The sequence below is a fragment of the Sorex araneus genome, chromosome 1, assembly GCF_027595985.1.
Source record: "Sorex araneus isolate mSorAra2 chromosome 1, mSorAra2.pri, whole genome shotgun sequence".
Classification (NCBI taxonomy): domain Eukaryota; kingdom Metazoa; phylum Chordata; class Mammalia; order Eulipotyphla; family Soricidae; genus Sorex; species Sorex araneus.
This window is the reverse complement of record NC_073302.1, coordinates 428,416,449-428,444,435: the sequence shown is the minus strand read 5'-3', so window position 1 is coordinate 428,444,435 and position 27,987 is coordinate 428,416,449. Positions and strand designations below refer to the sequence as shown.

General features: G+C 47.9%; 1 protein-coding gene across 1 annotated transcript; it reads left to right on the top strand.

Annotated features, from left to right (window-relative positions):
- Positions 1-180: 180 nt before the first annotated feature.
- ZC3HC1 (zinc finger C3HC-type containing 1) lies at positions 181-27,514 on the top strand. Its single transcript, XM_004608393.2, has 10 exons — positions 181-359; positions 3,703-3,814; positions 6,989-7,139; positions 8,777-8,860; positions 17,010-17,137; positions 21,179-21,333; positions 22,843-23,086; positions 23,578-23,790; positions 24,403-24,609; positions 27,088-27,514. The coding sequence occupies exons 1-10, from the start codon at positions 214-216 to the stop codon at positions 27,154-27,156; spliced, it is 1,509 nt and encodes a 502-aa protein (XP_004608450.2). The 5' UTR covers positions 181-213; the 3' UTR covers positions 27,157-27,514.
- The last annotated feature ends 473 nt before the right edge of the window (positions 27,515-27,987 follow it).

The window sequence follows — 27,987 nt, the reverse complement described above, 5'->3', positions numbered from 1 at the left end:
CAGCCCGCAGCTCCACACGCTTCACGCGGGTTCCCAGCAAGGGTGGGCGCGGAGATCGCGTGCGGCCCGCCCGCCAAATCGCGCGAGACCGCGCCCCCTCCCTTCCAATCCTTCCCCGCTCCCCCGCCCCACCCGCACGGGGCGCTCAACCGCCCAGAACGGAAGTTCCTGAGCCGCCCCGGCCGCGGGGAAGAGAGTCGGCAGCGGACCAAGATGGCGGCGCCCACGGAGGGGCTCGCGTTCGCCTCGGGGGTGGAAAAGACTTGGGGCGCGCTGGTTCGCTCCCCAGAAGGAACGCCCCAGAAAGTCCGGCAGCTGATCGATGAAGGCATCGTCCCGGAAGAGGGGGCGGCGGACACGTGAGTGGGCGAGCGGGGAGAGGGGCCGGGGCTGCTGTTCCTCTCAGGCCCGGGCCGGGGTCGCCTCAGACGGGCGCGTGAGGACCTGGGGGGGGATAAGGGGGGCTTCATCCCCGACCCTGCAAGACGGGGCGCTGGGCAGAGAGAGCGAGAAAACTGGGGGTACCCCCCCCACACACACACACTGATGCGGCGTTTGGGTCGACTTGGGACGTCGAACCGATTCGGCCTTGACGTGGCGGGATTGCGCCTCGCCACAGGCCCCCGCTGGAGGAAGGGGAAGGAGGAAGAAGGGAACAACACCGCGGACCCCGCCGACTGCGCGGCTGGCTGCCGAGCTGCTCGCGCACAAGCCTCTGGCCGCCTGGCCGGGTTGAGAAAACGCCCCCTCGGTAGTAATCTTTCCAAGTGCGGTCGGTATGGAGTGACTTCTGGAGACCCGTGGGGGAGACCAGTTCCTCTGGGGGCAGTGGTCGAGCTCGTGGAAGACTAGCTTGATTGTTAAAAAAAAAAAAAAAAAAAGTTACGTGCCTGGCAGCAGGTCCGTTACTTCCCATGCCTTTGGTGTAGGTATAGCTAAGATGGATTTCAAAATGGGTATAAACATAGGTATATCGAGCTCAAGAGGGTACTGTATACCTGTGGTTTCCAGGGGTGACAAAAATGATAGTTTCTGGGGCTGGAGCTATAGCACAGAGGGTAGGGCGTTTGCCTTGCGTGCAGCCGACCGGGGTTCGATTCCCAACATCCCATATGGTCCCCCGAGCACCGCCAGGAGTAATTCCTGAGTGCAGAGCCAGGAGTAACCCCTGAGCATCAGCTGGGTGTGACACAAAAAGAAAAAAAAATGATAGATTCTGGGGCTGGAGCAATAGCACAGCAGGGAGGGCGTTTGGCTTGCGTGCGGTCGACCGGGGTTCGACTCCCAGCATCCCATATGGTCCTCTGAGCACCGCCAGGGGTGATTCCTGAGCGCAGAGCCAGGAGTAACCCCTGTGCATCGCGGGGTGTGACCCAAAAAGAAAAAAAACAAAAGATAGATTCTGCCAAGTTTTTAAAAATCTTGCCTTTCCACACGGCCAACTGAGGTGGGTTCTCCCTCCCTCCAACATCTACAGGAGGAACCCCCGAGCATCACAGTGTGTCCCACAAACAAAACCACTTTTTAGGTCACACCCTGTGATGCACAGGGGTTACTTCTGGCTCTGCACTCAGGAATTACCCCTGACTGTGCTCAGGGGACCATATGGGATGCTGGGAATTGAACCCGGGTCCGCTGCGTGCAAGACGAACGCCCTACCCACTGTGCTATCATTCCAGCCCTCCCACTTTTTTTTTTTTTACATTTATTTATCGTTGAAAGAAATTCTTTTCAGCCAGAGTAAGTTAGTAAAGGAAATAGTGTTTTACCCCCTTCCAAATTGGAGCCTCTGTTTTTTTTCTAAGAGCTACATTTTCCTGAGACTCTAGGTGATTCTCTATGAAGATTCCTAGAATTTATCTGTTTTGCTTTGACATACATGGTGCAGCCCCATTTATTTCCAAAATGTCACGACTCCAGCCGTTTCTCTCACTTTTCTCCCTCCCCACTAGGCACTTTCACTGGAAATGAGAGAATTGTTCCACTGGAGTTTTGGTTTTTTTGCATGTTTGTGCCACACCTAGCAGTCCTCAGGGCTTATTCCTGGCTCTGCCCTAAGGGATCACTCCTGCTGGGGCTCAGGAGACAGTAAGGGTTGCCAGGAAATCAAACCCAGGTCAAGGAGCCTGAGAGATAGTACAGCAGGTAGGGTTCGTGTGGCCAACTGGGAATCGATTCCCAGCATCCCATATAGTCCCCTGAGCACCACCAAGAGTAATTCCTGAGTGCAGAGCCAGGAGTAACCCTTAAGCATCGTTTGCTGTGGCCCCTAAACAAAAACAAACCCAAGTCAATTGGCTGCAAGTCAAATTCCTTAATTCCTATAACTCTCTCTCTGATCCTGCACTGAATTTCTTTTCTGTGAAAAAATTTTTCCATAAAATATAAAGACATTTGAGTTTCCTTTTTGTGGGCTGGGGAAGGGGTGTTGGGCCACATCTAGCTTTGTTCAGAGCTTACTCCTGGCTCTTTGCTCAGGGGTCACTCCTGGCGGTGCTGGGGCAGCCATGTAGACTTGAAGATAAAACTGGAGTCAGCTGCATGCAAGGCAACTGCCTTGACTCCTGTATGTTCTCTTCAGCCCCTGATTTGAATTTTCTACTTAGGTCTTTGCCAGTGGGTGGACTCAAAGGTCAACCTAGGTAGAAATATCAAAGCATTGTTTCTGTTTCTGAGTCAAATTTCTTGTTGGTTCAAATTGTATAATATAGAAAAGTCTTTAATAGAAAGACTTCTATATAATTTATAGAAATTATATCATTCCTATATTATATAATTTCTATATTCTATATTATAAAAATTATAAAAACTCATAATTTATACAGATATGTTTGCAAGAACTGTGTATAAGCTCAGACCATTGCCAGTGTAGATTAGTGGAACTCTGCTGAAGTAGAAATTTCTTGAGACCTAAGTAGGGTAAAACTGTAAAGAGATTTGAATGTCAGACTAAAGAATTGTGATTCTGGGGCTGGAGTGATAGCACAGCGGGTACGGCGTTTGCCTTGCACCCGGCCGACCCAGGTTCAAATCCCAGCATCCCATATGGTCCCCTGAGCACCGCCAGGGGTAATTCCTGAGTGCATGAGCCAGGAATGATCCCTGTGCATTGCCGGGTGTGACCCAAAAAGCAAAAAAAAAAAAAAAAAAAATTAAAGAATTGTGATTCAGGCATTGGAAAGATAGTACAGTGGTCAGGGCATTTGCCTTGCATGCAGCTGACCCACGTTCTATCCTTGGCACTCCATGTGGTCCTCAAGCCTGCCAGGAGTGATCCCCTGATTTTTTTTTTCTCCTCAGGCCATACCCAGCAATGCTCAGGGGTTATTCTTGGCTCTGAACTCAGGAATTACTTCTGGAAGTGCTTGGGGGACCATATGGGATGCTGGGATTCAAACCTGAGTCGGCCGAGTACAAGGCAAACGCCCTATCCGCTGTACTCTGTCTCCGGCCCCATGAGCTCCTGATTTTAAAGCCAGAAGTAAGGCCTGAACTCAGCTCCGTGTGGTCCTAAAACAAAACAAAACAAAAAAGTGCTTCGATTCAGAAAGAACTGTGAAAGCATGGAAATGTTAAACAGAGGAATGCTATGCCTGAAAATGACTCCGACCAATGAAAATCTTCTGTAATCTGTGATGTGATTGGTGGAGCTCCATACAGTATACCTAGTGATGTCATAAAAGGATGACCCTTCTGTTTTAGGAAAGACTCTTCTGCCACACTGCAGTCAGTCAATGGATCACCCCAGGAAGAACAACCTCCTTTGGAGTCAACAAAGAAAGAAGCCTTCTTTAGTAGAGTGGAAACATTTTCTATATCCTTTTTCAGTTCCTGTGTTGTGCTTTCAACCTGTTAATGACAGTTTTATTTTTCAGGGTATTACATCTCTTATGTGTTAAATTTAAGAATTAAGTTTGGAAATAAATTATTAGTAGTGGGGCTGGAGTGATAGCACAGTGGGCCTTGCACGCGGTGAACCCAGGTTTGATTCCCAGTATCCCACATTCAGGGGCAGTGTCCCCTGAACACTGCTGGGGTAATTCCTGAGTACAGAGCCAGGAGTAACCCCTGTGCATTGCCAGTTGTGACCAAAAAAGCAAGGAAAAAAAATTAGTAATAGTATTATACTCGTCTTACAGAAGAGGAAACAGTTTTATGTGTGTGAGCACATGGATTCTGTAGACTTACACAAGGTCCACCTACTAGCCAGGGTGATAGCATAAGGCTCAACCTGAACATCATCCTTTTGCTGATGTTTCCTGTCTCTGTCTCTTTCTAGATATTCTTCTCTATGGTAATTATCTGTTGTTGCAAAACAAATGGCACTAAAGTATACTGGTTTAAAAGAGCATTACTTTTCTTCCCCTTTCTGTGACTCCAGTGTGCAGGGCTGGCTCAGATGAGGCAGGACCTCTCCTGGGTCAGTCAGCGCATCAGTTGGGGCTCTTCTCTGGAAGATTTCCCTCCCAAGCTCAGGTCTGTGGTTGCTGAGTAAGGGCCTCAGTTCTGTGTGGGATGGGTTGTAGACCCGGTACCTCCCTCAGTATCTTGCTGCATGGGCCCTTCCATGGGGACAGTTCCCACCATAGTAATTGGCTTCTGTCAGAGACTATAAGACAGAAAGGATTCCTTTTGTGGATTGTTGGTTTTTTGGGGGTTATCTTTTTTGGTTTGGGGGTCACACTTGGCAGTGGTCAGGATTTCTTCCTGGCTCTGCACTCACAGATCATACCAGGCAGTGCTTAGGGGGCCTTTTGGGGTACCGGCGGTTGGACCTAGTGGGCCCCAAGCAAGGTAAGCATCCTACCTGCTGTAGTATCTCTCCATCTCCTCCTCTTGTTTCCCCTACACACACACCCAGTGTGCTCACCTGCTCGGGTCATCACTCAGGGATTGCTCCAGGTGATGCTTTGGGCACTCCACTCTTCTGGAAGTCAAACCTAGGCCTCCAGCACACAAAGCATGTGTACTTACAATTTGAGCTCTCTCCCCTGCCCCGGAAATGACTCTTTCTACCCTCATCACAACAGGGAGATTCTATCACTGCTGCCATTTTTCTGTACCCAAGAGTGATTTTTCAGAAAATTAAAACACTTGCAGACTTACTGAAAATTTACACCTGCTGCAAAGAACTTCCCTTCTGAGCTACTTGAAAGTGAGTTGCCTACATGGTATCTCATTATCCCCAAATATTTCTTCCCTGCAACTCTTTCTTACATGACCACAATGCAGTCATCAACCTTATGAACCTTGTGCAATAGCCTCCCCCTAGCCCTCAGATTTCAGTTTTTTATCCTGACAGTGTTCTTTGAAACAAAAGTGTCTAATTGAGAATCTTCCCCTTTTTTTCCCTTGAATTTCCTAATCTTGATACATTCAAAGATTGTTGGTTAGTAATATTGCAGTTTTCTGATATTTTCTCAAATGAGATTCTCATGATAAGGGTTATCAAGGAAGTGGTGCTGATTTCCATTTTGGTTCGTTGGGAACACAGGGCTTTGATTTAGCCTTTCCTGGCAATAAATGATCACTTGATTGTTTCTGTGGTTTTTTTGTTTTGTTTTTGCTTTTTGGGTCACACCTGGCAATGCACAAAGGTTGCTCCTGGCTCTGCACTCAGGAATTATTCCTGGCGGTGCTCAGGGGACCATATGGGATGCTGGTAATCAAACCCGGGTTGGCTGAGTGCAAGGCAAATGCCCTATCCTCTGTACTATCACTCCAGCCCCCTCTGTGCCTTTTCTACTGAAAAGACACTCTTTCCTCTTTCATAATTCAAGTGCTTTTCTGGGGCGAGGGAGATTGCCTAGGAGTTAGAGTGCATTTGCAAGGTTCCTCCTTTGTGCCACATAGACAGGCACTGCCCAGGTGTGGCCTTGGTGAGCTCCAGCACTCCCTTGGCCTGCATCTGGTTAGAGCTACTAACTCTCTGGCCCAGCAGTCCCAGGAATAGTGCCCATGCTCCCTAGCACTACTGGGGACACTCCCCCTCTGCGCACACAAAAAGGTTTATGTGTACTGTCCCTGAGAAGTTCTTTCATTCAGTCTCCTCCAGGTACTTCAGGGACTTCTTGCTTATCATCATCTTTAATAAAATTAAAGTTACTTATTTATTATTGTGATTTATTACATAAATTATTTATAAATTATAATTCACTTCATTTGTATCAGCATGGACTTCTAATTTCCTTTTTGAGGTGCACACTGGCTATGTTCAGGGGTTATTCCTGTCTCTGCTCAGTAATTACTTCTCGCAGAGCTCAGGGGACTGGGAATCAAACTCAGGTTGGGTGCATGCAAGACAAGTACCCTACCCACTATACCTAATTTCCTTTTTTAATCCAATAAGTAATGGCTCAGTAATCCATTATGTGTGTGTTGTTTGTTTTGTTTTGGGACCACAATTGACCTCTTGCTTCAGGGCTTGCTCCTGGTTCTGTGCTCAGGATTCACTCCTGGCAGTGTTTGGGTACCATATATGGTACCAGGGACTGAACATTGGTTGGCAGCATGCAAGGCAAATGCCTTATCCATTGTTCTTAGTATCTTTTCCGCCCTATTGGTTTGTGCATTTTTGTTGTTGTTGGTTTTGATTTGGGGGCGACACCTGGCAATATTCAGGGCCTACTCCTGTCTCTGGCTCAGGAATCACTCCTGGTGGGCTTGGGACACTATAAGAGGTCCCAGGGATTGAACCTGGGTTAGCTGCATGCAAGGCAAATGCCCTAGCCACTGCCACTCTGTACCCCCTCCCACCGCCTCCACTTTTACTTTCATTACAAGGGCCATTTCCAGCTATGCCATGGGACAGTACAGAGCTGTGTTCAGTGCTCTGGCTTGGCAGTGTTCAGGGGCATTGGTCTATATCCAGCCCTGCTGGGAGTGGGGATTGAACTCAGGGCTAGGCCTCTGAGGGCCCCAAATTGTTTTATTGTTTGGCCTCATCAGTGTAATACACTAGCAGCGTTGTTCTTCTTAACTTAAACACTCCTTGAAATGGGCAGGAAAGCCCCTCGAGCTGTCTCCACTCATCTGTGCCAAATACGGCTGGGTCACAGTCGAATGTGACATGCTCAAGTGTTCCAGCTGTCAAGCTTTTCTCTGTGCCAGTTTACAGCCAGCTTTTGATTTTGACCGATGTAAGTATAAAGCAGAAATGATAATTTTCTCCAGATTCAAAGATATATTACACTAGGGCATTTTTGATTGTGTGGGGTTTTTTAAAAATATGTGTAGTGTATGTTAGGGGGTGGATAGTTGGGGCTGTACCCAACAATGCTCAAGGACTACTGCCCAGTCTGTGCTCAGGGGCAGCTTCCAGCAATGCTTCAGGGCCATGTGGTACCTGCAGTCAAACCGTAGCAGAGCAGATGCCCCAGCTGCTGAGCTATTTCTCTGACCCTCCCAACCCCCTTAATTTACTTTTTTTGGTGTTTGGGTTACACCCAGTGATGCTCAGGACTGACTCCTGGCTCTGCATTCAGGGATCACTCCTGGCAGTGCTCAAGAGACCATATGTAGTGCTGGGGATTGAACCCGGGTCATCCATGTATGAGGCAAATGCCCTACCCACAGCACTATCATCACTTTGGCCCTGTACTTTTTTTTTTAAATAATTTTTATCTAATTAACAAATTAATTTACAAAGTTATTGATGGTTGAGTTTTAGGCATACAATATTTCAACACTAATCCCACAGGGAAGTGTCAACTTCCCTCCACCAGTGTTTCCATATTCCATGCCCCACCTCCACCTGCTTTCAGTTTTTTGAGCTGTGTTTTGGATATTCACCTATACTGCTCTCCCACATCACTGGTATAACTGAAACCCGGACCCTTGTCCCCACATTACTTCCCTGTCTCTTTTTCCTTCCCCACTGGACTTCTTTCCTTCTCTGTTCTTCTCCTCTCTTATTTTTTTTTGCTTTTTGGGTCACACCTGGCAATGCACAGGGGTTACTTCTGGCTCTGCACTCAGGAATCACCCCTGGCGGTGCTAAGAGGACCATATGGGATGCTGGGAATCGAACCCGGGTTGGCTGTGTGCAAGGCAAACACTCTACCTGCTGTACTATTGCTCCAGCCCCTGTTCTTCTCTCTAAACGCTGGGATCAAGGGTGATCTAGCATCCCCCCTTTACTGCAATACATTTCCTCATAAATAAAGGGAATCCTTTTGTTTTTCTTTTTTTTTTTTTTTTTTTTTTTGCTTTTTGGGTCACACCTGGCGATGCACAGGGGTTACTCCTGGCTCTGCACTCAGGAATCACCCCTGACCGTGCTCAGGGGACCATATGGGATGCTGGGATTCGAACCCGGGTGGGCCGCGTGCAAGGCAAACGCCCTACCCGCTGTGCTATCGCTCCAGCCCCTGTTTTTCGTTTTTGGGTCACACTTAGCTGTATTCAGGGCTTACTCCTGACTCGGCTCAGGCTGGCCAGGCTCTGGGGAGCCCAACTGCTGCTGGGGATTGAACCCAGGGGGCCTGAGTGCAAAGCAGGTGCCTTCCACTCTACTATTACCGCCCAAAACACAGTTCTTTCATGGTCCCCCAAAAGTTCACAGCTTGGAATGTCTGACCTAACAACATATACTTTATTGCTTTTGTGACTCATCTCAGGATCCTTATTTAGAACTTGTTTTATGGAAAATATGAGGCAGTTACTGTTTTCATGTCTTCTTAAATTATTTTTATTTGCACTTGTATCTGTACATTAAAAGGCTCTGGACCATTTGTGACTCTCTGTTTTGAAGCGTTGTTTCCTTTGTGGGTTTCAGATAAGGAGCGCTGTGCCGAGCTGAGGAAGGCCTTGTGTACTGCCCACGAGAAGTTCTGCTTCTGGCCAGACAGCCCTTCTCCAGGTACTGGCCTCAGAGACTGCCTGCTTCCCATCTCTTCCTGACTCCTATCATCTTCATTTCTTTTCTTTCTTTTCTTTTTTTTTTTCTTTTTGGGTCACACCTGGCGATGCACAGGGGTTACTCCTGGCTCTGCACTCAGGAATTACCCTTGGCAGTGCTCAGGGGACCATATGGGATGCTGGGATTCGAACCCAGGTTGGCCGCGTGCAAGGCAAACGCCCTACTCGCTGTGCTATTGCTCCAGCCCCTCATCTTCATTTCTTTTTTTTTTTGCTTTTTGGGTCACACCCGGCGATGGACAGGGGTTACTCCTGGTTCTACACTCAGGAATTACTCCTGACGGTGTTCAGGGGACCATATGGGATGCTGGGATTCGAACCTGGGTTGGCCGCGTGCAAGGCAAACGCCCTACCCGCTATGCTATCACTCCAGCCCCTCATCTTCATTTCTTTTTTTTTTTTTTTTTTTGCTTTTTGGGTCACACCCAGCGATGCTCAGGGGTTACTCCTGGCTTTGCACTCAGGAATTACTCCTGGCAGTGCTTGGGGGACCATATGGGATGCCGGGGATCGAACCCAGGTCGGCCGCGTGCAAGGCAAACGCCCTACCCACTGTGCTATCGCTCCGGCCCCACATCTTCATTTCTTATATGTTGTTCTATACTATGTGAAAATCTAATCTCTGATTTTGTGTCTTTTAAGAAAAATTGAGTTTCTTTATGACATATAATGGCATATGACATGTCAGCCACTTAGCCATACATACTTGGTGCATTTAGCCCTCACAAAAACCCTGGGAAATAGGCATTCTCCAGCCAGTGTTTTAAGTGAGGAAACTGAGAATCAGAGGTCTCATAACTAGTGAGATGTAAGTTCAAAACTGTGGGTATGCGACACATGTGTTCGGTAGCGGAGAGCTGCCTCCCCAGGCCGGTCAAAGGCGACAGGAGAACGAGGGAATGAAGGAATGGGGCCATCGGCTGGTTGGTAATCAGTGACCCTTTATTTTCCTTCTTCTCTCTTACGGCATAGTTATATAGAAATGAAGGGTGGGGGTACACATAGGTGGAGTTGGACATTATCATAAAGATAAACAGATTTGTAAAGGCCCTCCTGAAGGGGAAGTTCTTCTAGGAGATTAACTCAAAATCTCTTCTGGGGGGATCAGCACTCTACAAGGAGATCTGTTCAAGGATAGATTCCAATAAGGGTGTGTTGCTTTTTTTCCTTTCCTTAGCTATAATCCATTTATTTCTAGTCACTTTGTATGAACACAGCAGTTTGGCTTTTGGGAACATCCCACTGTATATCCCAAACTACAGTCCTCAGGCCAGGTTAGTCTTTCCTAACCCCAGCAGGGTCCTTACTCAGTTACTTCTTTTTGGGTCATGACAGAGTTTGTTTCATGACTGCTCTTAACGTTATTCTTAGCTTGTCCCTTTTTTGGTGCCAGGGTAGCTTACAGCCATGGGTCCATCCAAGTCCCTCTCCAAGACCCTCATTTTGGGGGTGTTAGGAAGTAAGGGCAATTGAGGCTTAAGTCAAGTAAATATGATAGATGCCCAGAAGTAAATTTTATTTGGAGTCAATTAACTCCCATGTTACAAAAGCATATCAGCTGTCTTCCTGTGTCTACACACAAAGGACATTGCTAAACCATGCAAAGGACATAAAGGCAAGAGAAAAGCAATATAGGATTTTACTGCCTGATAATATTGGGTGTGCCTCGGGAGCATTGTGATGGGAGTGCTGAGGGAGGAGCAAGGACAAACCAATGTTATGCAACAGTGAGGAGCAATAACTGCAGTTGAATCTGATCTACATCCTGTCTTTCGCACCCCAGCCGACAACCCATGTTCTGATTGGGTTTCCTTTAGATGGTGCACAGTGGATAATGATAGTGGTGGATAAACAAGGTTTCATTAATAAAACTCATACAGTCTCCAAAAGAGATGGATTATTAAGAAACGAAATGTGTAGGCTGGGAGAGATGGTATAGCAGATAAGACACTTGACTTACCCAGGTTCCATCCCCGGCACCACTCATGATTCCCCTAAACCCTGCCAGGTGTGGTCCAAAAATCAAAAACAGCCAAAAAAGATACACCCATTTGTAGATAACAGTCCCCACTCTCCCTCCCCAACTCCTGTCCTAGACTTCTTTTTTGAGTTTGAGAGATATAGATATATAAATGTTTGTATGTGTGTATACATATAACATGTATGTATGTATGTACATCTATGTATATGTTTGTTTATATTATTGTGTGTATGTATTTGGGGCCATACCTGGATGTGCTTAGGACTTATTCCTGCTTTTCAGAGATCACTCCTTATGGGGCTTGGGAAGGCATATGAGATATTGAGGATTGACTCTGGGATGGCCACATGCAAAGCAAGCACTCTACTATCGCTCTTTCCCCATATTTTCTTCCCCCAAGACACACACCCTTTTACTGTTGCCAGGAATCAAACCTAGGGCCTCACAAATGCAAGGCAAGTGCTCTGTGGTCATGCCCTGGCAATTTGGTTCATATTTTTGACTACCTTCTAAATAGTCGCACGTAGTATCTTCTAGGTGCTTGAAACTCATACACAAAACTGAATATTTCTTTTTTGTTGTATTTTTTTTTTCTTTTTATTAAGGCCACACTTGGTGATGAGAGGGGTTACTCCTGGCTCTGCACTCAGGAATTACTCCTGGCAGTGCTCGGGGGACCTTATGGGGTGTCAAGGATCAAACCAGAGCCAGCTGTATGCAAGGCAAGTGTCCTACCCTCTGTAATAGCTCCCAGTTTTGAATAAATTTTTTAAAATTTTATTTTATTGGATCACCGTGACAAAAGTTACAAAGCTTTAAGGTTTAAGTCTCAGTCATATAATGATCAAACCCCCCATCCCTTCACCAGTGCCCCTGTTCCGCCACCAAGAACACCAATATACCCCCCCTCCCACCCCCACCTCCCGTGCCTGCAGTGGCTAATGATCTTCACTTTATTCTCTCTATATTTTGGATACATTCAATATTTCAACAGAGAACTGACTATTATTATTTGGAATTTTACCCCAACAATAAAACCTGCTGAAAAGGCATCATTTGATAGTTTGTTTTCCATTGTTGAGAATGAAGATTATAGGAGCTCTAATAATGGATTTGGATTTCTGTTGTTTTAGCTCAGTTTACAGTCTAGATGCATTTCTATAAGTCTCTGGCTGCCAAAATGGGTTAGTAGCCCTCCCGGATCATAGTCTTTAAGGAGCAGAGGGGCCATGTCGTGCGCGGCTGCTCTGGATCTCATCTAGGCCGAGGGCGTGCCGGTAACACCCCCATCCAATGATCTCTTGCGCGCCACGTCACAACAAGCAAGTACTTCTGGGTTGTGAGTCCTAGAAAATGGCAGATGCCACATGGGCGCTGGTGCTGCTGCCGCTGCTATCTTCCCCGTAGAAAGAAAGCATTGGGAGAGAAAATCCTTCCCCCTCCCCGGGAGGCATGGGGTCATAGCTCAGCTCACAGTCTAGATGCATTTCTGTATGTCTCTGTGTGCCAAAATGGGTTAGTAGCCCTTCCGGATCATAGTCTTTAAGGAGCCGAATAAAATTTTTTTGACGGGAGCCCAGACCTGTTGGTGCTCAGGTAATACTTGGGTCACTCACTCCCAGTGGTGCAGGGGATTAAATCTTTGCATGCAGAGCATGTGCTCCAGTCCTTAGCACCATCTCCCTAATCTCATCCTGCCTCTTAATTGCTCTCCTCTGTGACCTCTAGTTACCCCTGCTTTGGTGGCTTCTTCCACATTGCAGAACTGTTGGCATCTCTCTCACCTGCAATCAGCAGTTGCCCCAACCTCTGCCCAGGTCTGTGTGCAAAAGGGTTTGCAGCAGGTGCGCAAGCAGGCAGCTCACAACCTCTGCTTTCACCTTCCCCTCCCCTCTGTCAGAACTTGAGGCCTCTTTCTTGGGGGTCTTTCTTGGGCACAGACACATGTCCTCCTGCTTACAGCTAGTCACACCTGCTGTGGCTAGCTCATTCCCCAGCTTCTCATTGTGAGGTTTTGGATCAGCTCTGTCTGCCCCAGCTGCTGCTGCTCTAGCAGGGCAATTGCAGTGGGAAAGAGTCGTCACCGAGTATTTTTGAAAACCTCTCCTGGGACAAGGGCCAGTCACTCTGGGGCAGTAGGAATTTCAAGGTAAATGCAAGGACAAACAGTGCTGGTCTCAGGGATGGGGCTCTGGTGCAGATATAAAGGAGAGGATCTTTCGATGGTCCTTGCTCTGCTTTTGCTGCTGGCAATTTAAAAAATCTTATTTAAAAATATTACTCCGGGGGCCGGAGTGATAGCACAGTGGGTAGGGCGTTTGCCTTGCACGCGGCCAACCCAGGTTCGATCCCCGGCATCCCATATGGTCCCCTGAGCACCGCCAGGAGTAATTCCTGAGTGCAAAGCCAGGAGTAACCCCTGTGCATCGCCGGGTGTGACCCAAAAAGCAAAAAATAATAATAAAAATATTACTCGGGGGCTGAGGCAGCAGTACAGTAGGTAGGGCGTTTGCCTTGCCCATGACTGACCTGTGTTCAATCCCAAGTATCCAATATGGTCCCCCTAGCTGATTCCTGAGTTCAGAGCCAGGAATAATCCTTGAGCACCTTTGGGTGTGCTCCAAAACAAAATGAAAAAAATTACTCTTGTACTTACTCTTTTGTAAGTACGTAAGATCTGTCAAGAGTTTATTCTCTCATTTCAGTTTCAAATATTTACAACTCAGGCAGTGGATCTCATAAGCTCACTCACTTCTGCTCTCTTTCTTTCCTGAAAGTATGACGACTATCTAGAAACAACAGAATATTCAACTCCTTTAACTCCATTTATTACTCTGTCCTGAGACATGAAATCAACAGCTCTCCAAAGACTTTGCTCCTTGGGGATTAGAGATCAAAATTTACTTGCTGGACTAGGGTGTGGCTGAGAAACAAAAGATATGTTTTACCTTCATGAGACTTAGGTTTGGTTCCTCGTATCCTGAAAGTAATTTAGAATTGTATGGGTTGGAAAGGTCTCTGGACACTTTGCTGATGATGAAGTGACGGAACTGTGTTTGAGCTAGTACAGTAGGCAGGGCACTTTTTTTTTTTTTTTTTTTTATTCCAGGCACTGCATACTGTCCTCGAGCCCTGCCAGGAATGATCCCTGAGTGCACAGCTGGGAAAAAGCCCTGAGCACTTCTGGGTGCAGTCCAAAAACAACACCACAACAAGCTTAAATTTTTTCTCTTAAGGGGAGGGATGTGGTTGTTTTTGGTTTGAGGGCCACTCCTAGCTGTTCTCAAGGCTTTCTCTTTTTTAAAAAAAAAAATCAGTTTGGCCCAAGCAGTTGTACAGTGGCTAGAGTGCTTGCCTTGCACGCGGCTGACTTGGGTTTGATCCCTGGCATCCCCTATGGTCCCCTGAGCATCGCCAGGAGTAGCCCCTGAGCATCACAGGGTATGACCCACAAGGGGAAAAGATCTATTTTTTATTGAATAACCATGAATTACAAAGTTCCAAGGGTATTTGTGATTGAGTTTCAGGCATACAAAGTTCCGACACCAATCCCTTCAGTGATCACTACCCATCACCTTTGTCCCCAGTTTCCCTTCCGTCCTCCAGTCTGCCTCTGTGGCAGGCACTTTCCCCATCCCCCATCGTCCTTATGTTCCTTTTCCTAACTTATCCTCCTCATCCCTGCCCCATCCTGCTGAAGACCAGTTCTCTTTCTCTTTGTTTCTATTGCCTTTGATCATTTGATATTTATTCCCTACAAGGTTTCTTTATATCCCACATATGAGAGAAATATTCTGAGTCTATTCCTCTCCCTCTGATTTCACTCAGCATGATACTCTTGGGAGTCCATCCACGTAGCAGCAAATTATATGACTTTATATTTTCTTTGGCTGAGTAGTATTCCATTGTTTACTATTATGTATGAGATGCCGACGATTGAATCCAGGTCAGCTGCATATGAAATAAGTTCCCTACCAGCTGTACTATAGTTTTAGCCCCAAGTTTCTTTATCCAGTTACCTGTTCTTTGACATTTGGGTTGTTTCCAGATTTTGACTATTGTGAATAGTGCTGCAAGTGACCATTGGAGTGCAGATGTCTTTTCTGCAGTGTGCTTTTGGTCCCTTGGGGTATATTCCCAGGAGTGGAATTGCTAGGTAATATGGAAGCTCAGTTACTAGTTTTTGTTTGTATTTTTTTAGCTTTTTGGGTCACACCCTGAGATGCTCAGATGCTCAGGGATTACTCCTGGCGATGCTCAGGGGATCATATGGGATGCTGGGAATCAAACCTGGGTCAGCCGCATTCAAGGCAAACGCCCTACCTGCTGTGCTATCACTCCAGCCCCATCAGTTACTAGTTTTTTGAGAAATGTCCATATTGTCTTCCAAAAAGTCTAGACTACTTGCCATTTCCAGAAGCGATGAATGCGGTCCCTTTATCCCCACATCCTAGCCAGCACCGGTTGTTCTTTGTGATGAGTGCCAGTCTCTCTGGTTTGAGATGACAGTCTCTTCAGTGTTTGAGTTGTATTTCTCTGATGATTAGGGAGGGCTTGGGGGACCACTGTATGTGGTACCAGGAATTAAACCTTAGTCAGTTGCATGCAAAGCAAGCAACCTCTCTGCTATATTATTTGGCCTGGAAAAAATAATCTATTTTAATTGCAGTAGAGATTGCTTAGTGATAGAGTTTGTGCCTTGCACATGTGAGGCCTCAGACCCAGTCTCTGGCAGTGCAGAACACCAACAACGAAACAGTCGAAAACGTGATTGCTAGTGATTTAGTATGTACTAGACAGAAGTACTGCTTGGGGGTTCCGTCAAGTAAAGCTGGAAAAGGAAAAAATTTTGACACCATTTTGGTTTTGTTGTTGTTGTTGTTGTTACTTGTAATTGGCCACATCCAGTGATGCTCAGGCCCCTTTAACAGTCTGATTGAGTATAATTAACATAAGAGAAGCAATGTTTATGTAGGTATATAATTAGTATGTTTTGACATATTTGTACACTCACGAAATTATCACAACTATACAACTATATTTCTGTTTAATATCATGAATTTTTCCAATTCAGTGCTTGCTCGTTCTCTCCCTCCCTTGTCTCTCTGTATAGGTTGTGTGTGTGTGTGTGTGTGTGTGTGTGTGTGTGTGTGTGTGTGTGTGTGTGTTGTTTACAGTGGCACTACTGGGTCTACTCCTGGCTCTGTGTCCAGGGGTCACTCCTGGCAATGCTTTTTTTGTTGTTGTTTTGTTTTGCTTTTTGGATCACACCTGGCAATGCACAGGGGTTACTCCTGGCTCTGCACTCAGAAATTACTCCTGGCGGTGCTCGGAGGACCATATGGGTACTGGGGATTGAACCCGGGTCGGCTATGTGCAAGGCAAATGCCCTACCCGCTGTTCTATAGCTCCAGCCCCTCCTGGTAATGCTTGAGGGACCATATGTGCATGCTGGGAGCAATCAGGGCAAGCAGCTTAACATGTCTCTCTAGCCCCTGCTCTGTATTCTTGTACACTATTTTTCATAAGAGTTTTCATTGATCTTTGAGAGTTTTACCACAGTAATTCTCCTCTTTCTCCTTGGGCTACTGATACACGGGTTTTTATTTTAAATCACTTGAATGTTTTCTAAGCTTACTGCATCCAGACCAACACCTTAGTTTCTACTCAAATGCATGCGCCTGGTATCACTCTCTCCTAGAAAAAATTTTTTAGTAACATTTTATCACACACAGTAAAATCTTATCCTCTGGCCTCTGTCCACACTGAACTTATTTATGACTTCTCTGTCCACAGGCACACTGCGTTCTGGCCCTGTGAAACTATTTAAAATTCCCCCAATGTGCTGTCCTCTGGTCCTTTGCTTTTATACGCTGTTAGCCGTCTTTCAAATTTAGTGTGGACCAGACTGCTGAGAACCTTTCCTGAGACTGCTTTCAGGCAATTGCCGAAGCTGCGTGCCCTTCCCCCCAAATGACTCAGGTCTTAGTGTCATCAACCTTTTTGCCATTCTTGCATCCCCCCTGTTTTTCTGTATTTCTTTGCTTTCTGACAGTTTGAGCTGATATATGTGTCTGGTTGGCTTTTTTTTTTTTTTTTTTGGGTACAGATCGCTTTGGAATGCTGCCATTGGATGAGCCCACTGTTCTTGTTAGTGAATTCCTAGAGCGTTTTCAAAGCCTTTGTCATTTGGACCTTCAGCTTCCTTTCCTGAGGCCTGAAGACTTGAAGGCTCTGGTAAGTATAAGAGGACTCTGATCGGGAAAGAACCATCTGTCTCCCAGCTGACCCTTCAGTCTCATCAAGATTTAATTAAATGAGTTCCATTTAAACTTGGAGCTGTAAATATTTTCTTCACAATGATATTAACGTTCTCCGCTTCATTCCTCGCCCCCACTTTCCCCTGTAGTGTCAGTTTAGATGCAATTCTTTTATTTTGTTTGGTTTTGAGCCTACCCGGTGGTGCTCAGGGCTTACTCTGCACTCAGGAACGTCTCAGTGCTCAGGGGACCATGTGTGATGCCAGAGACTAACCCCAGGTCAACCGTATGCCAGGCAAAAGCCCTACCCACTTTACTATCTCTCCAGCCCTTAAATGTGATTTTTATTTTTTATTTTTTTGCTTTTTGGGTCACAGCTGGCGATGCTCAGGAATCACTCCTGGCAGTGCTCGAGGGACCATATGGGATACTGGGAATAGAACCCGGGTCGGCTGCATGCAAGGCAAACATCTTGCCCACTGTGCTATCGCTCCAGCCCCCTTAAATGTGATTCTTAAAGTGCCATAAAACCAATTTTGCCTTTCTGGTTTTGGGGCTGCATCTGCCAGTGCTCCCTGCTCTCTGCTTAGGACTTGCTCTCAGTGATGCTCGATGGACCATATATAGAGCCAGGGATCAAACCTGGCCTCTGCATACAAATCATTTCTCAGCCCTTTGAGTCGTCTTACTGCCCATTGATTTGATCTCACTCTGTTACACTATATAAAACGAAAGTACTAAAATGTGATTTTGCATAATTTTTATTATATACCATATTAGAAAGAGAGCACTAGAGAAGTTATAAACTTCTTTCTTTTGATTACAAGTTTTAAAATGCTTGAAGTTGAAACTGAAACAGAATCCCTGTCCCACCTTCTCTTTAGCATCTCGACGTCCTTCCAGAATCTGCCCACGTTTCTGTACGTGCCAGTGACTGCTGGTGAAGGGTTTCTGTTTCCTTTCTGTACAGTTGATGCTTGTTCCATAGGAGTACTAATCTGATATAAACTTGTTTCACCATGAAGTGGTGATCTCCGTTAAAATACAGATTTCTTTTTGGTTTTTGGGCCACACCTGGTAGTACCCAGGGGTTACTCCTGGTTCTGCGCTCAGCACTCCTGGCAGTGCTTAGGGGACCATATGGGATACCAGGGATTGAACCCAGGTTGACCTCATGCAAGTCAAACTCCCTACCTCATGTACTCTCTCTCCAGCCCCTAAAATATGAATTTCTTGTGCTACTGTCTGAGGAGTGTTAGGATCTGTGTCCATTCTCCCTCCCTCAGCACAGCTTCTTCATCCATACCAGCTTTCCCGACTCTTTCCAAACTAGTTATCAGACCAGAGTGATAGTACAGTGGATAGAGCATTTGCTTTGCACTTGTCCGATCTGGATTTGATCCCCGGCACCCCATATGGTCCCTCAGGTACCACCAGGAGTAATTCCTGAGTGCAAAGCCAGGGGTAATTCCTGAGCGTCGCTGGGTGTGACACAAAAAACAAAACTAGTTCTCCTTTAAGATCTTTTTTTTTTCTGCCTGGTATTTCTGATCCTAACTCTTACTCACATGCTTATTCATTTTCACCAAAAAAGTATAATTGGGGCCTGGAGCAATAGCACAATGGGTAGGGCGTTTGCCTTGCATGCGGCCAACCCAGGTTCAATTCTCAGCATCCCACATAGTCCCCCAAGCACCGCCAGGAGTAATTCCTGAGTGCATGAGCCAGGAGTAACTCCTATGCATCACCAGGTATGACCCAAAAAGAGCAAAGAAAAAAAAAGGTATAGCTATCGGGATAGAGTGATAGTATAAAGGGTAAGTTGCTTGCCTTGCACATAAGCCAGTCCAGATTTGATCCCTGGCGTTCCATATGGTCCCCTGAAAACCACCAGGAGTAAGTCCTGGGCACTACTGGGTGTGGCGCAGAACCAAAAAATACAAGTAGGGACAGAGAGATAGTACAAACTTAAAGCAATTTCCTTGCACGTGACCAAGCTGATTCTGTCCTTGGCACTGCACATGGTCCCCAAAGCACCCCTAGGAGTGATCCCTGAGCACAGAGCCAGGAGTGAGGCCTGAGCATCTCCAGATGCGGCCAAAAACCAAAATGGGCCTGAAGCTAGTACAGTGACTAGGGTGTATGCTCGGCACCGCCTGATCCTCAAAACATCACTAAAACGCCCTAAAGCACCAGCCATGGGTCCAGTTAGGCGCTGGAATGATAGAACAGTGATTAGGATGTTTGCCTTAAATGGGTGGTCGAGCCGGGTTTGATCCTTGCCACCACATATGGCCTCGCAAGTCCCACCAGAATTAAACCACAAGCACAGTCAGGTATGACCCAAAACCCAAAAAGACAGGGCTGAAGAGATAGTACAGATGGGTTCGATCCTCGGTATCCCAAGCTCTGCCAGGAGTAATTTCTGAGTGCAGAGCCAAGAGTAACCTCTGAGCATTACCAGGTTCGCCCCAAAAGAAAAACAAACAAAAAGAGAACTAACCATTGCCACAGTCAGTACTTGCTTGTAGGGTGGGGTCAAAAAAATTTTGTTGTTGGGGCTGGAGTGATAGCACAGCGGGTAGGGCGTTTGCCTTGCACGCGGCCGACCCGGGTTCGATTCCCAGCATCCCATATGGTCCCCTGAGCACCGCCAGGGGTAATTCCTGAGTGCAGAGCCAGGAGTGACCCTTGTGCATCGCCAGGTGTGACCCAAAAAGCAAAAAAAAAAAAAAAAAAAAAATTTTGTTGTTTAATAAAAATTACTTTATTTTACTCAAAACTAGCAGTATATATCTAATTTTTTTCAGAAACTTAAGTGCTTTGACATCTCTCTATTTTTTTTTCTTTTTGGGTCACACCCAGCGATGCACAGGGGTTACTCCTGGCTCATGCACTCAGGAATTACTCCTGGCAGTGCTTGGGGGACCATATGGGATGCTGGGATTCGAACCCTGGTCGGCCGCGTGCAAGGCAAACACCCTACCCGCTGTGCTATCACTCCAGCCCCGACATCTCTATATTTTGAAACGGAATATTTATTGTTCATTTCATTGCCCTCGGGGTACTCTGAGGAAATCTTTACTGTATGGTATAGAGGCTATTATTTTGTTTCATCCCGGTGAAAGGCTATTAGAGATTTCAGCACCAAACTATTAATTTTTAATTTTTGAGTCCTGTTACAAATGTTTCCCTATCTGTAGCCAAGGCATTTTCCTTCATCATAATAGTTATTATTCTTAAAAGAAAAACAAAAGCTCTGGTGAATTCTGTTGTTCTGTCAAAAACAGGGTCTAGAGCTCGGGGCTGGAGTGCAAAACCACAGGGAGCCCCAGGTCCCTCCTGTCCCCACACACCACTGGCGTGACCCTGGAGACAGGTGTGCCCCCCCTGCCCCCACAAAACAAAACAAAACAACAAGAAACAAGTTCTGGTTCAGAGATGTATTTTAATGGTAGAGCTATGGCTCGAATGTTTGAGGCCCTGCATTTGGTCTCTAGATCTGCTTCCTCGCCAAAAAAAAAAAAAAAAATAGAAACAGAAGGCGTGGATTCATGGTCTGGTCAGCATATAAACTGCATCTGATCTCCATTATTTAGGTTTGAAGCTTACAGTTTTGAGGAGGTATCCACACTTGGCAACCTGAAAGCCAGTTAGTACTGAGGAGAGATTTGGCGGTTGGGTACTTTGCATGCAGCTTCTGGGCTGGTGGGAAAGGATGGTCCAGAAAACTCTTGATTCCTTTGCTCTCTATATATGAGGTTAGTCTTTTCTAGGACAGAGAATTGTGTTCACATTTATCATTTACTTGGGGGCACGGGGCAGGGGCCCATTCTCAGCCATGCTCAGGGGCTGCTCCCAAAGGTGCTAGATATTGAACCAGGCCAGCCATGTGCACAGCCTGCTCTGTACCATCTCTTCAGCCCCATGTGTTTCTTCCCTTACCCTTGCCTTGTACCGTGTTGGCATCTTCATGATGGTTGAAACTTTCTGGTCTCCTGTTCTGGTTTCTCTGTAGTGCTTGACGGAAGACAAGATCAGTCTCCTCCTGCATCTGCTTGAAGATGAGCTTGATCGCCAGACAGACGAGAGAAAAACTGCATCCAAACCCGGCTCAGACATCCAAGTTCACATCACTGCCTGCGTCCTCGCTCTGTGTGGCTGGGCATGTAGGTGAGCCTGTGATTTGCCCAGCAATGGGGTCTTCGAGCATCATTCATGAAAGGGGCTGGGAGCTCGTGGTGTTTTCCATACGAGAGAGTTGAAGAGAGACTAAACAGGCTGAGGGGCTGGGAGGTGGGGTGGGGGTGGGGAACACACCAAGAATCAGCAGCAAAACCAGGATTAGAATCCAGGCATTCTTGGCACACCTGAGTTAGGTCTTTGGCTGTCACTCCGCAGCTGGGAGTTTGTATTCCTACAGATAGTGACATGCCTTTCTATTTTCAGAAAGACACAATTCGATTTAATTGATTAAAAAAACTACCAAAAGAAACACCAGCTGGCAGGCTTGGGACCCCTGTTGGGTTCTCCATCCCAGCTGCTTGGTTTGGCCTGGACTCCCTGTGAGATTGAAGACTGGCAGATCCTCTCGTGCTGACTTTATTTATTTATTTATTTATTGCTTTTTTTTGGGTCACACCTGGCGATGCACTGGGGTTACTCCTGGCTCTGCACTCAGGAATTACTCCTGGCGATGCTCAGGGGACCATATGGGATGCTGGGAATTGGACCCGGGTCGGCCGCATGCAAGGCAAACACCCTACCCGCTGTGCTATTGCTCCAGCCCCTCATGCTTGACTTTAGAGATGTGTCCATGCATAGGTTAAGGAATCTTGTTCTTTTAAAGGTAGAAATTGGGGACTGGAGAAATAGTCCAGCAGAGTAATAAGTCCGACACTTCCCGTGCATGCACCCAGTCCAGGCTCGATCTCTGGCATCCCGTATGGTTCCCTGAGCACCACCAGGAGTGGTTCTGTTTTTTTTTCCCCCGCTTTTTTGGTCACCCCCAGCAATGCACAGGGGTTACTCCTGGCTCTGCACTCAGGAATTATTCCCGGAGGTGCTCAGAGTACCGTATGGGATGCTGGGAATAGAACCTGGGTTGGCTGTGTGCAAGGCAAACTCCCTACTGGCTGTGCTATCACTCCAGCCCCCAGGAGTGATTTCTGAGTGCAGAGCCAGGAGTAAGCCCTGAGCATAGCTTGTTGTGACCCAAAAGTTTAAAAAAAAAAAAATTAAATAAAAGGTAGAAATTGGACTAGAACAAACAATAGTACAGTAGGTAGGGTGTTTTCCTTTACCTGGCAAACCCAGGTTTGATCCCTGACATCCCATACAGTCCCCCACGCACCACCTGTTGTAATTCCTGAGTGCAGAGCCAGGAGTAAGCCCTGAGCATCACTGGGTGGGGCCCAAATACCATAAATCAGGGCTGGAGTGATAATACGGCTTGTAGGACATTTTATAGGACATTTGCCTTGCACATAACCGACCCAGGTTTGGTCCCTGGCATCCTATGTGGTCCCCCAAGCACAACCAAGAGTAAGTCCTGAGTTCAGAGCCAGGAGTAAGCCTGGAACATCTCTAGATGTGCTCCCCCCCCCAAAATTTTTTTTTTATTTAAAAAAAATGGAAAGGTAACCTTTGAACAAACTCACTGGCCTTTCTCTCCCTCCCTAGCCCTTGCTCGGAGCCCATGCAGCTCTCCCTCATCACGTGCTCCCAGTGCATGAGGAAGGTCGGGCTCTGGTTCTTCCAGCAGATTGAGTCATCTGTGTCTGAGTTGGATGCGTCTCTCAGCCTCACCAGCTCCCCCATCCCAGGTCCTGACGGCCGTCCCGAGCGCTTCCCTCTGGTGCCTGAGTCTCCTCGGAGGATGATGACTCGGAGCCAGGATGCCACATTTTCCCCAGGCTCCGAACAGGTAACACACACCCAGCTGGCTCATCTGAGCAAGACTTTGCTGAATGGTATCCTTGGCAACATTGATGTCAGTGGCAGAGTTAGACATGAACGGGGGTAGACCTCATTCTAACCTTGTTAATCAGAAAACAGCATGTGGTTGGACTGGCACCAACCTGGGTTTGATTCTCGGCATCCCATATGGTCCCCTGAGCACCATCAGGAGTGATTCCTGAGAGCAGAGCCAGGAGTAACCTCCCTGAGCATTGCCAGTGTTCCCCGCCCCCCACCCCCCAGAAAAAAAAAAAGAAAGAAAAAGAAGGAAAAGCAAACAGCAGGTGGTGTTTTCATTCACTGGCTGCAGTAGAGAAACTCAGAGCCTTCTTTTGTGTAGAAATGTCATCTTATTTGAGGAGTATAATTAGGGCAGTACTTGCATTTGTTCTCTTCTTCTGACCAGAATCACTCACTTCCATCCCCGAGCTGACCTCCACTGTCTCTCTTTTTCTTCAGGCTGAAAAAAGCCCCGGACCTGTCATCTCCCGAACTCGGAGCTGGGACTCTTCCAGTCCTGTGGATCGTCCTGACCCTGAGGCCACTAGCCCCACCCCCCGGACCCGCCCGGTAACCCGAAGCATGGGGACAGGAGACTCGGCGGGCCTGGAGATGCCGTCCAGCCCTCTGCGCAGAGCCAAGCGCGCACGCCTCTGCTCCTCCAGCAGTTCGGTGGGTCTGCCTGCTGGATGTGGCGCAAGGTGGCGGGCAACACCATTGAGAGTTTCAGTTTGTGTTTCTTTAGAATGGGCTCTGCGGAGGAAAGGAAGATTGGGTCTGCGTGGGCACTGGGCAGGGTCTGCCTAACAGAAAAGGAACCAAGGGTATAGATCCAAGGCAGAGCACAGGCCTCATATGAACAAGGCCCTGGGTGAGTTCCCCACGACCAGTAAACCACAGTAAGATGGGGCGCTGGAAAAAGCTCGGAATAGGGGCGCACGAAAGGACCTGCGTTGGAGCCCCCTTCCACATTGCAAACTTTGGCAGCAGTGCAGGTCTGGCTCTGACACTGGGCTACCCAGCCTGCTTGGCTGAGTTTCACCAGGCACGGCCTGCAGGGCTCCTTAGGTACTGCTTGAGACCCTGCCACCGCCCCCACTCCCACCCAAAACCAAAAGGTTAACTAGCAAAACTGAAAGGGCAGCATTCAGAGGAGAATTCCATGCTGGAAGTGTGCGGCCAGGAGATTCGGGGTGAGCCCAGAACTACTGAGCTACTGAGAGTCCCCAGAACTCACCAGGCGTCTGCCCTTCAGTCGCGCACTTTCTCTTCCTCCTCCCACAGGACACCTCGTCCCGCAGCTTCTTTGATCCCACCTCTCAGCATCGGGACTGGTGCCCCTGGGTGAACAGCACCGTTGGCGAGGAAGCCAGGGAAAGCGGTGTCTCGGAGGCAGACGGCAGCCCTGCCACCAAGCCAGGCTGGCGGCTGGTCCTGCAGGTGCTCCTGGCCCACAAGCAGGCTAACCAGCCCGAAGAGACCGAGTCCACGGTGAGCCGCGCGGGCCGGGCCGGAGCGGGTGTGGGAGGAGCTGCAGTGGGAGTCCTGGGCGGTGCTGCTCATCTGAATCGCAGCAAACAGTCTGGCGTCATTGTTGCCAGCAGGTGTGGAGCAGGTCGCACCTTGCTAATGTGCAGCTGGCCATTAAAGTCCGATAAGCACTCTCTGCGCAGCCGGAAAGGAAAGCGGGAACCAGAGGGGCAGGAGGGGGCTGTGTGTGGGGGTTGCAGAATAGCAGCTCCTGTCAGCATCGGGCTCTGGTGGGAGCTCTGGTTCTGTACTCTGGGCCCGACTCCTCACTCTGGTTGGCCCATGGACCCCAGCTCTGAACACTGATCCTCAGCTATCACAGAGCTGACCACTGCTGCTGGTACCATTGGTGGCCAGGAGGACATGTCCGGTGTCGACACTTGGGGAAGGGAAGCAGGGCACAGTGGGCAGGGCGGAACCCTGAGAAGTCAGTTCTTTGTCCTGAGCTTGCTCATTCCCAGCTGTGCTCTGTAGCCTGCCTGGTATAAATACGGCCCTTCCTGTCCCCTCTAAGGATAGGGGACACTAATAACTCAGCAGCAGACAGTGGAGAGACGTCTCCCCAGAGTCAGGGTTTGTGCAGGATCACAGAATCTTGCAGCAGATGATGCTGAGAGCCTGAGAATGCCCATGTGCACCCCGATAAATGTGCAGGTGAACGTTTGCTCATTATATTGCTAGGGGCAATGTATTTTTCCGAATGAAAAACTTAAAAACGGGGCCAGAAAGAGTAGTACAGGAAGGAAGGCAGTTTGCCTTGCCTGTGGCTGACCACAGTCTCCTGACCATGGACTCCTAAGGTTAGAGCCAAGAATAGGCTCTCAGCACCATGAGGTGTGGCCCAGTGACAGCCCCCCCCAATCAAAAACAAACAAAAAAAACAAACACCTTTTGAAAGTATGTTAAGCTCCCTGAAGCCAAAGGTTTCACAGACTCATGAAACTGGAGAGATAAGGTCAGTGTTTCCCAGGGTGGACGGATGATGCTGTCCCCTGGAGGGCTCTGGTGGTAGTCTCGGTTTGTTCTGTTTGTTCACTTAAGGTAGATTTGTGGGGCGGGGCGGAGAGGGGGGGATTGTTGCTAAGTAAATTTTCTCTTGAAAAGAGACGGAGTTTAGGAACCTGGCTTCATTCTGTCTTTTTGTTTTGTTCGTCTTTGCTTGTTTGTCTTTGCTCAGGGCTTACTCCTGGCTTTGAGCTCAGGGATTACTCCTGGCAGTGCTCGGGGACCATATGGAGTGCTAGGGATCAAACCCAGATCTGTCACCCCCCACCCCACCCCGTAAGGCAAGCAAGCGCCCCACTTCCTGTACTATCGCTCCAGCCCCAATCTTTCTAAACCAGTGAGCCATGAAATAGTGCGCTGCCCCAGGAGACAAGCCCACCCCACAGGGCTTGGTTTAGCACGGGAGAAGCTGACGTCATTGGCCTCCCATGCCAGGATGTTCAAGGTTCACCTTCCCACAGCTGTTCTCACTGAACCGAAGCTTCACGGGGCTGTGGGGAGGAGCACCGCGTTCAGAACAGTTTTAGTCTGCTTTCCGGCCCACGCATCTTTCCAGTGGTGTCATTATACATGGACTAAATTTCCCTCGGTCACTAATTAAGACCCAGCCTTTTCCCTGATCACTGAAGGACAAGAAGCCAGCGAGAAGGTCATCTTTGGCCCCGCACTAGAGGCCACTTCCTGGGTTCCTTTGCTGGTGGTGTCCACACCCTTAAGGATACCCCAAGGTTTCTGTTTGAATGTTCAGACAGAAGCAAGGGTCCCAGCCCCCCGAGGATGTCTCTGGCAAAGTGCCTTGTCACCCTGGAACACCGTTCCTCAGACTCAGACCACGTCATGTGCAAGCTCAAGTGACCGCGGAATCCTTCCTATTCTTAGTTCTGCTGGAACGTAAGCCGAGAAGGCCAGGCTCAGAATTTAAACTCTTTTGGGTCAGTTAATTTTTATTTTTATTTTTTTTATTTTTTTTATTTATTTATTTATTTATTTTTTTCAGTTAATTTTTATTCCTTGGCCTTGGGGTGTACTGTTCGCCCCCACCGAAGCATCCCATCAGTGAGAGTCCTCATTCTGAAGAAATGGCAAGCCTAGAGCCAGGTCATCCCTGTGGATGAGAAAGATGTAAAATGTTCACTGCTCCAAGGAGTGGCCCCACTTGTCTCGACAGATATGGAGGGTCCTTGTAGGGAAGGCTCGAGGAGGGATCCAGACACTCCGAGAGTGCCCCCTGGAATCGCGCAGTAGATGGGACGTAACTTCTTCATTTGTCTGGCTTTGGGTGTCGGTTATGTGGTGCTCATTAGGAAATAGTTTTACTCAGTCCCAGACAGACCTGTCATGGTGAGCAAACGCAGCTTTAAAGGCTTTGTCGAAGGCTTTGTCTTTCGAAAGTTGCTTAATCTCTGATATTGGTTTCCCCCCCATCCCCCACAGACTCTGTCAGAGAAATCCAGGAAGGTTTTTCGAATATTCCGGCAGTGGGAAACTTTAAGCTCATCTTGAAGCCAGTGCGACCATTTCTGGAGAGAAGCAGAATACGTGACTGTGAAGGATAAAGTCTGAATCCCGTTTGATCAGCCAGTGCCAAGTTCCCTTCGTTCTGGTTTAATCCTAAGGAGTTCCTGCTCTGGTGACGGCAAGTGGTTCCAGTCTGCATCTGCCCAGGACCGCTGTTCCCACGTGGCCGGAGGACAGGGCAAAGCTGCTTCGGCTCCACGTGTTAGAGGAACGTGGAATTCAAACTTGATGAAAGACCAAGGACTTGAGCACTTTCACTGTTAGTAGTGTCGAGCTGTGTGCGAAGTCTGTACGTCCCAGGAATATGACAGTATGTGTATTAAAGTATTTGTTAAGATTCTTAGGGCTGGAGAACTGTTTTTTCTTGTCTTCTGGGCTGACAGAAAAGAAGCAGAGGGCTGGGAGAGGTGTAGTAGTTACGGCATATGCCTGGCATGCACCACCACCAAGATTGATTCCCGCCACCAGGTGGTCCCTCGGAGTGGCGGAGTGCAGCCCTGGAACCCCCAGCACCACTGGAATGGCCAGGATGTCTCTGACACTGCAGGGCCAGAGCAGCTCTGCATCCTTTATCCTTGCCAAGGCTCGCTGCAGGGGCCCCACCCGAGACCTTCAAGCACTGCTTGGGTGACCCTTCTCTCCACCACCCACCAAAAAAAAAAAGACAGACTGAACTTCTGTGGAAGAGTCCCCAAAGTCAGATTTGTTTTCAGCTTGTCTGCGAAGCCTGAAAGCCTTTCGTGATGATTCCCCAGCCAGAGGCAGAGACGGGTTGCTTTCCTGGGCTCTCCGGGTGGGGCGGGGGTGTTAGCCCAA

What these genes read in the sequence shown, in the direction of transcription:
- ZC3HC1 (XM_004608393.2), top strand. Translation starts at nt 214, where the DNA reads ATGGCGGCGCCCACGGAGGGGCTCGCGTTCGCCTCGGGGGTGGAAAAG. An exon ending in GTAGAGTGGAAACATTTTCT is followed by an intron (nt 3,815 to 6,988) that starts ATATCCTTTTTC and finishes TAACTTAAACAC; the next exon opens with TCCTTGAAATGGGCAGGAAA. An exon ending in AGCTTTTGATTTTGACCGAT is followed by an intron (nt 7,140 to 8,776) that starts GTAAGTATAAAG and finishes TGTGGGTTTCAG; the next exon opens with ATAAGGAGCGCTGTGCCGAG.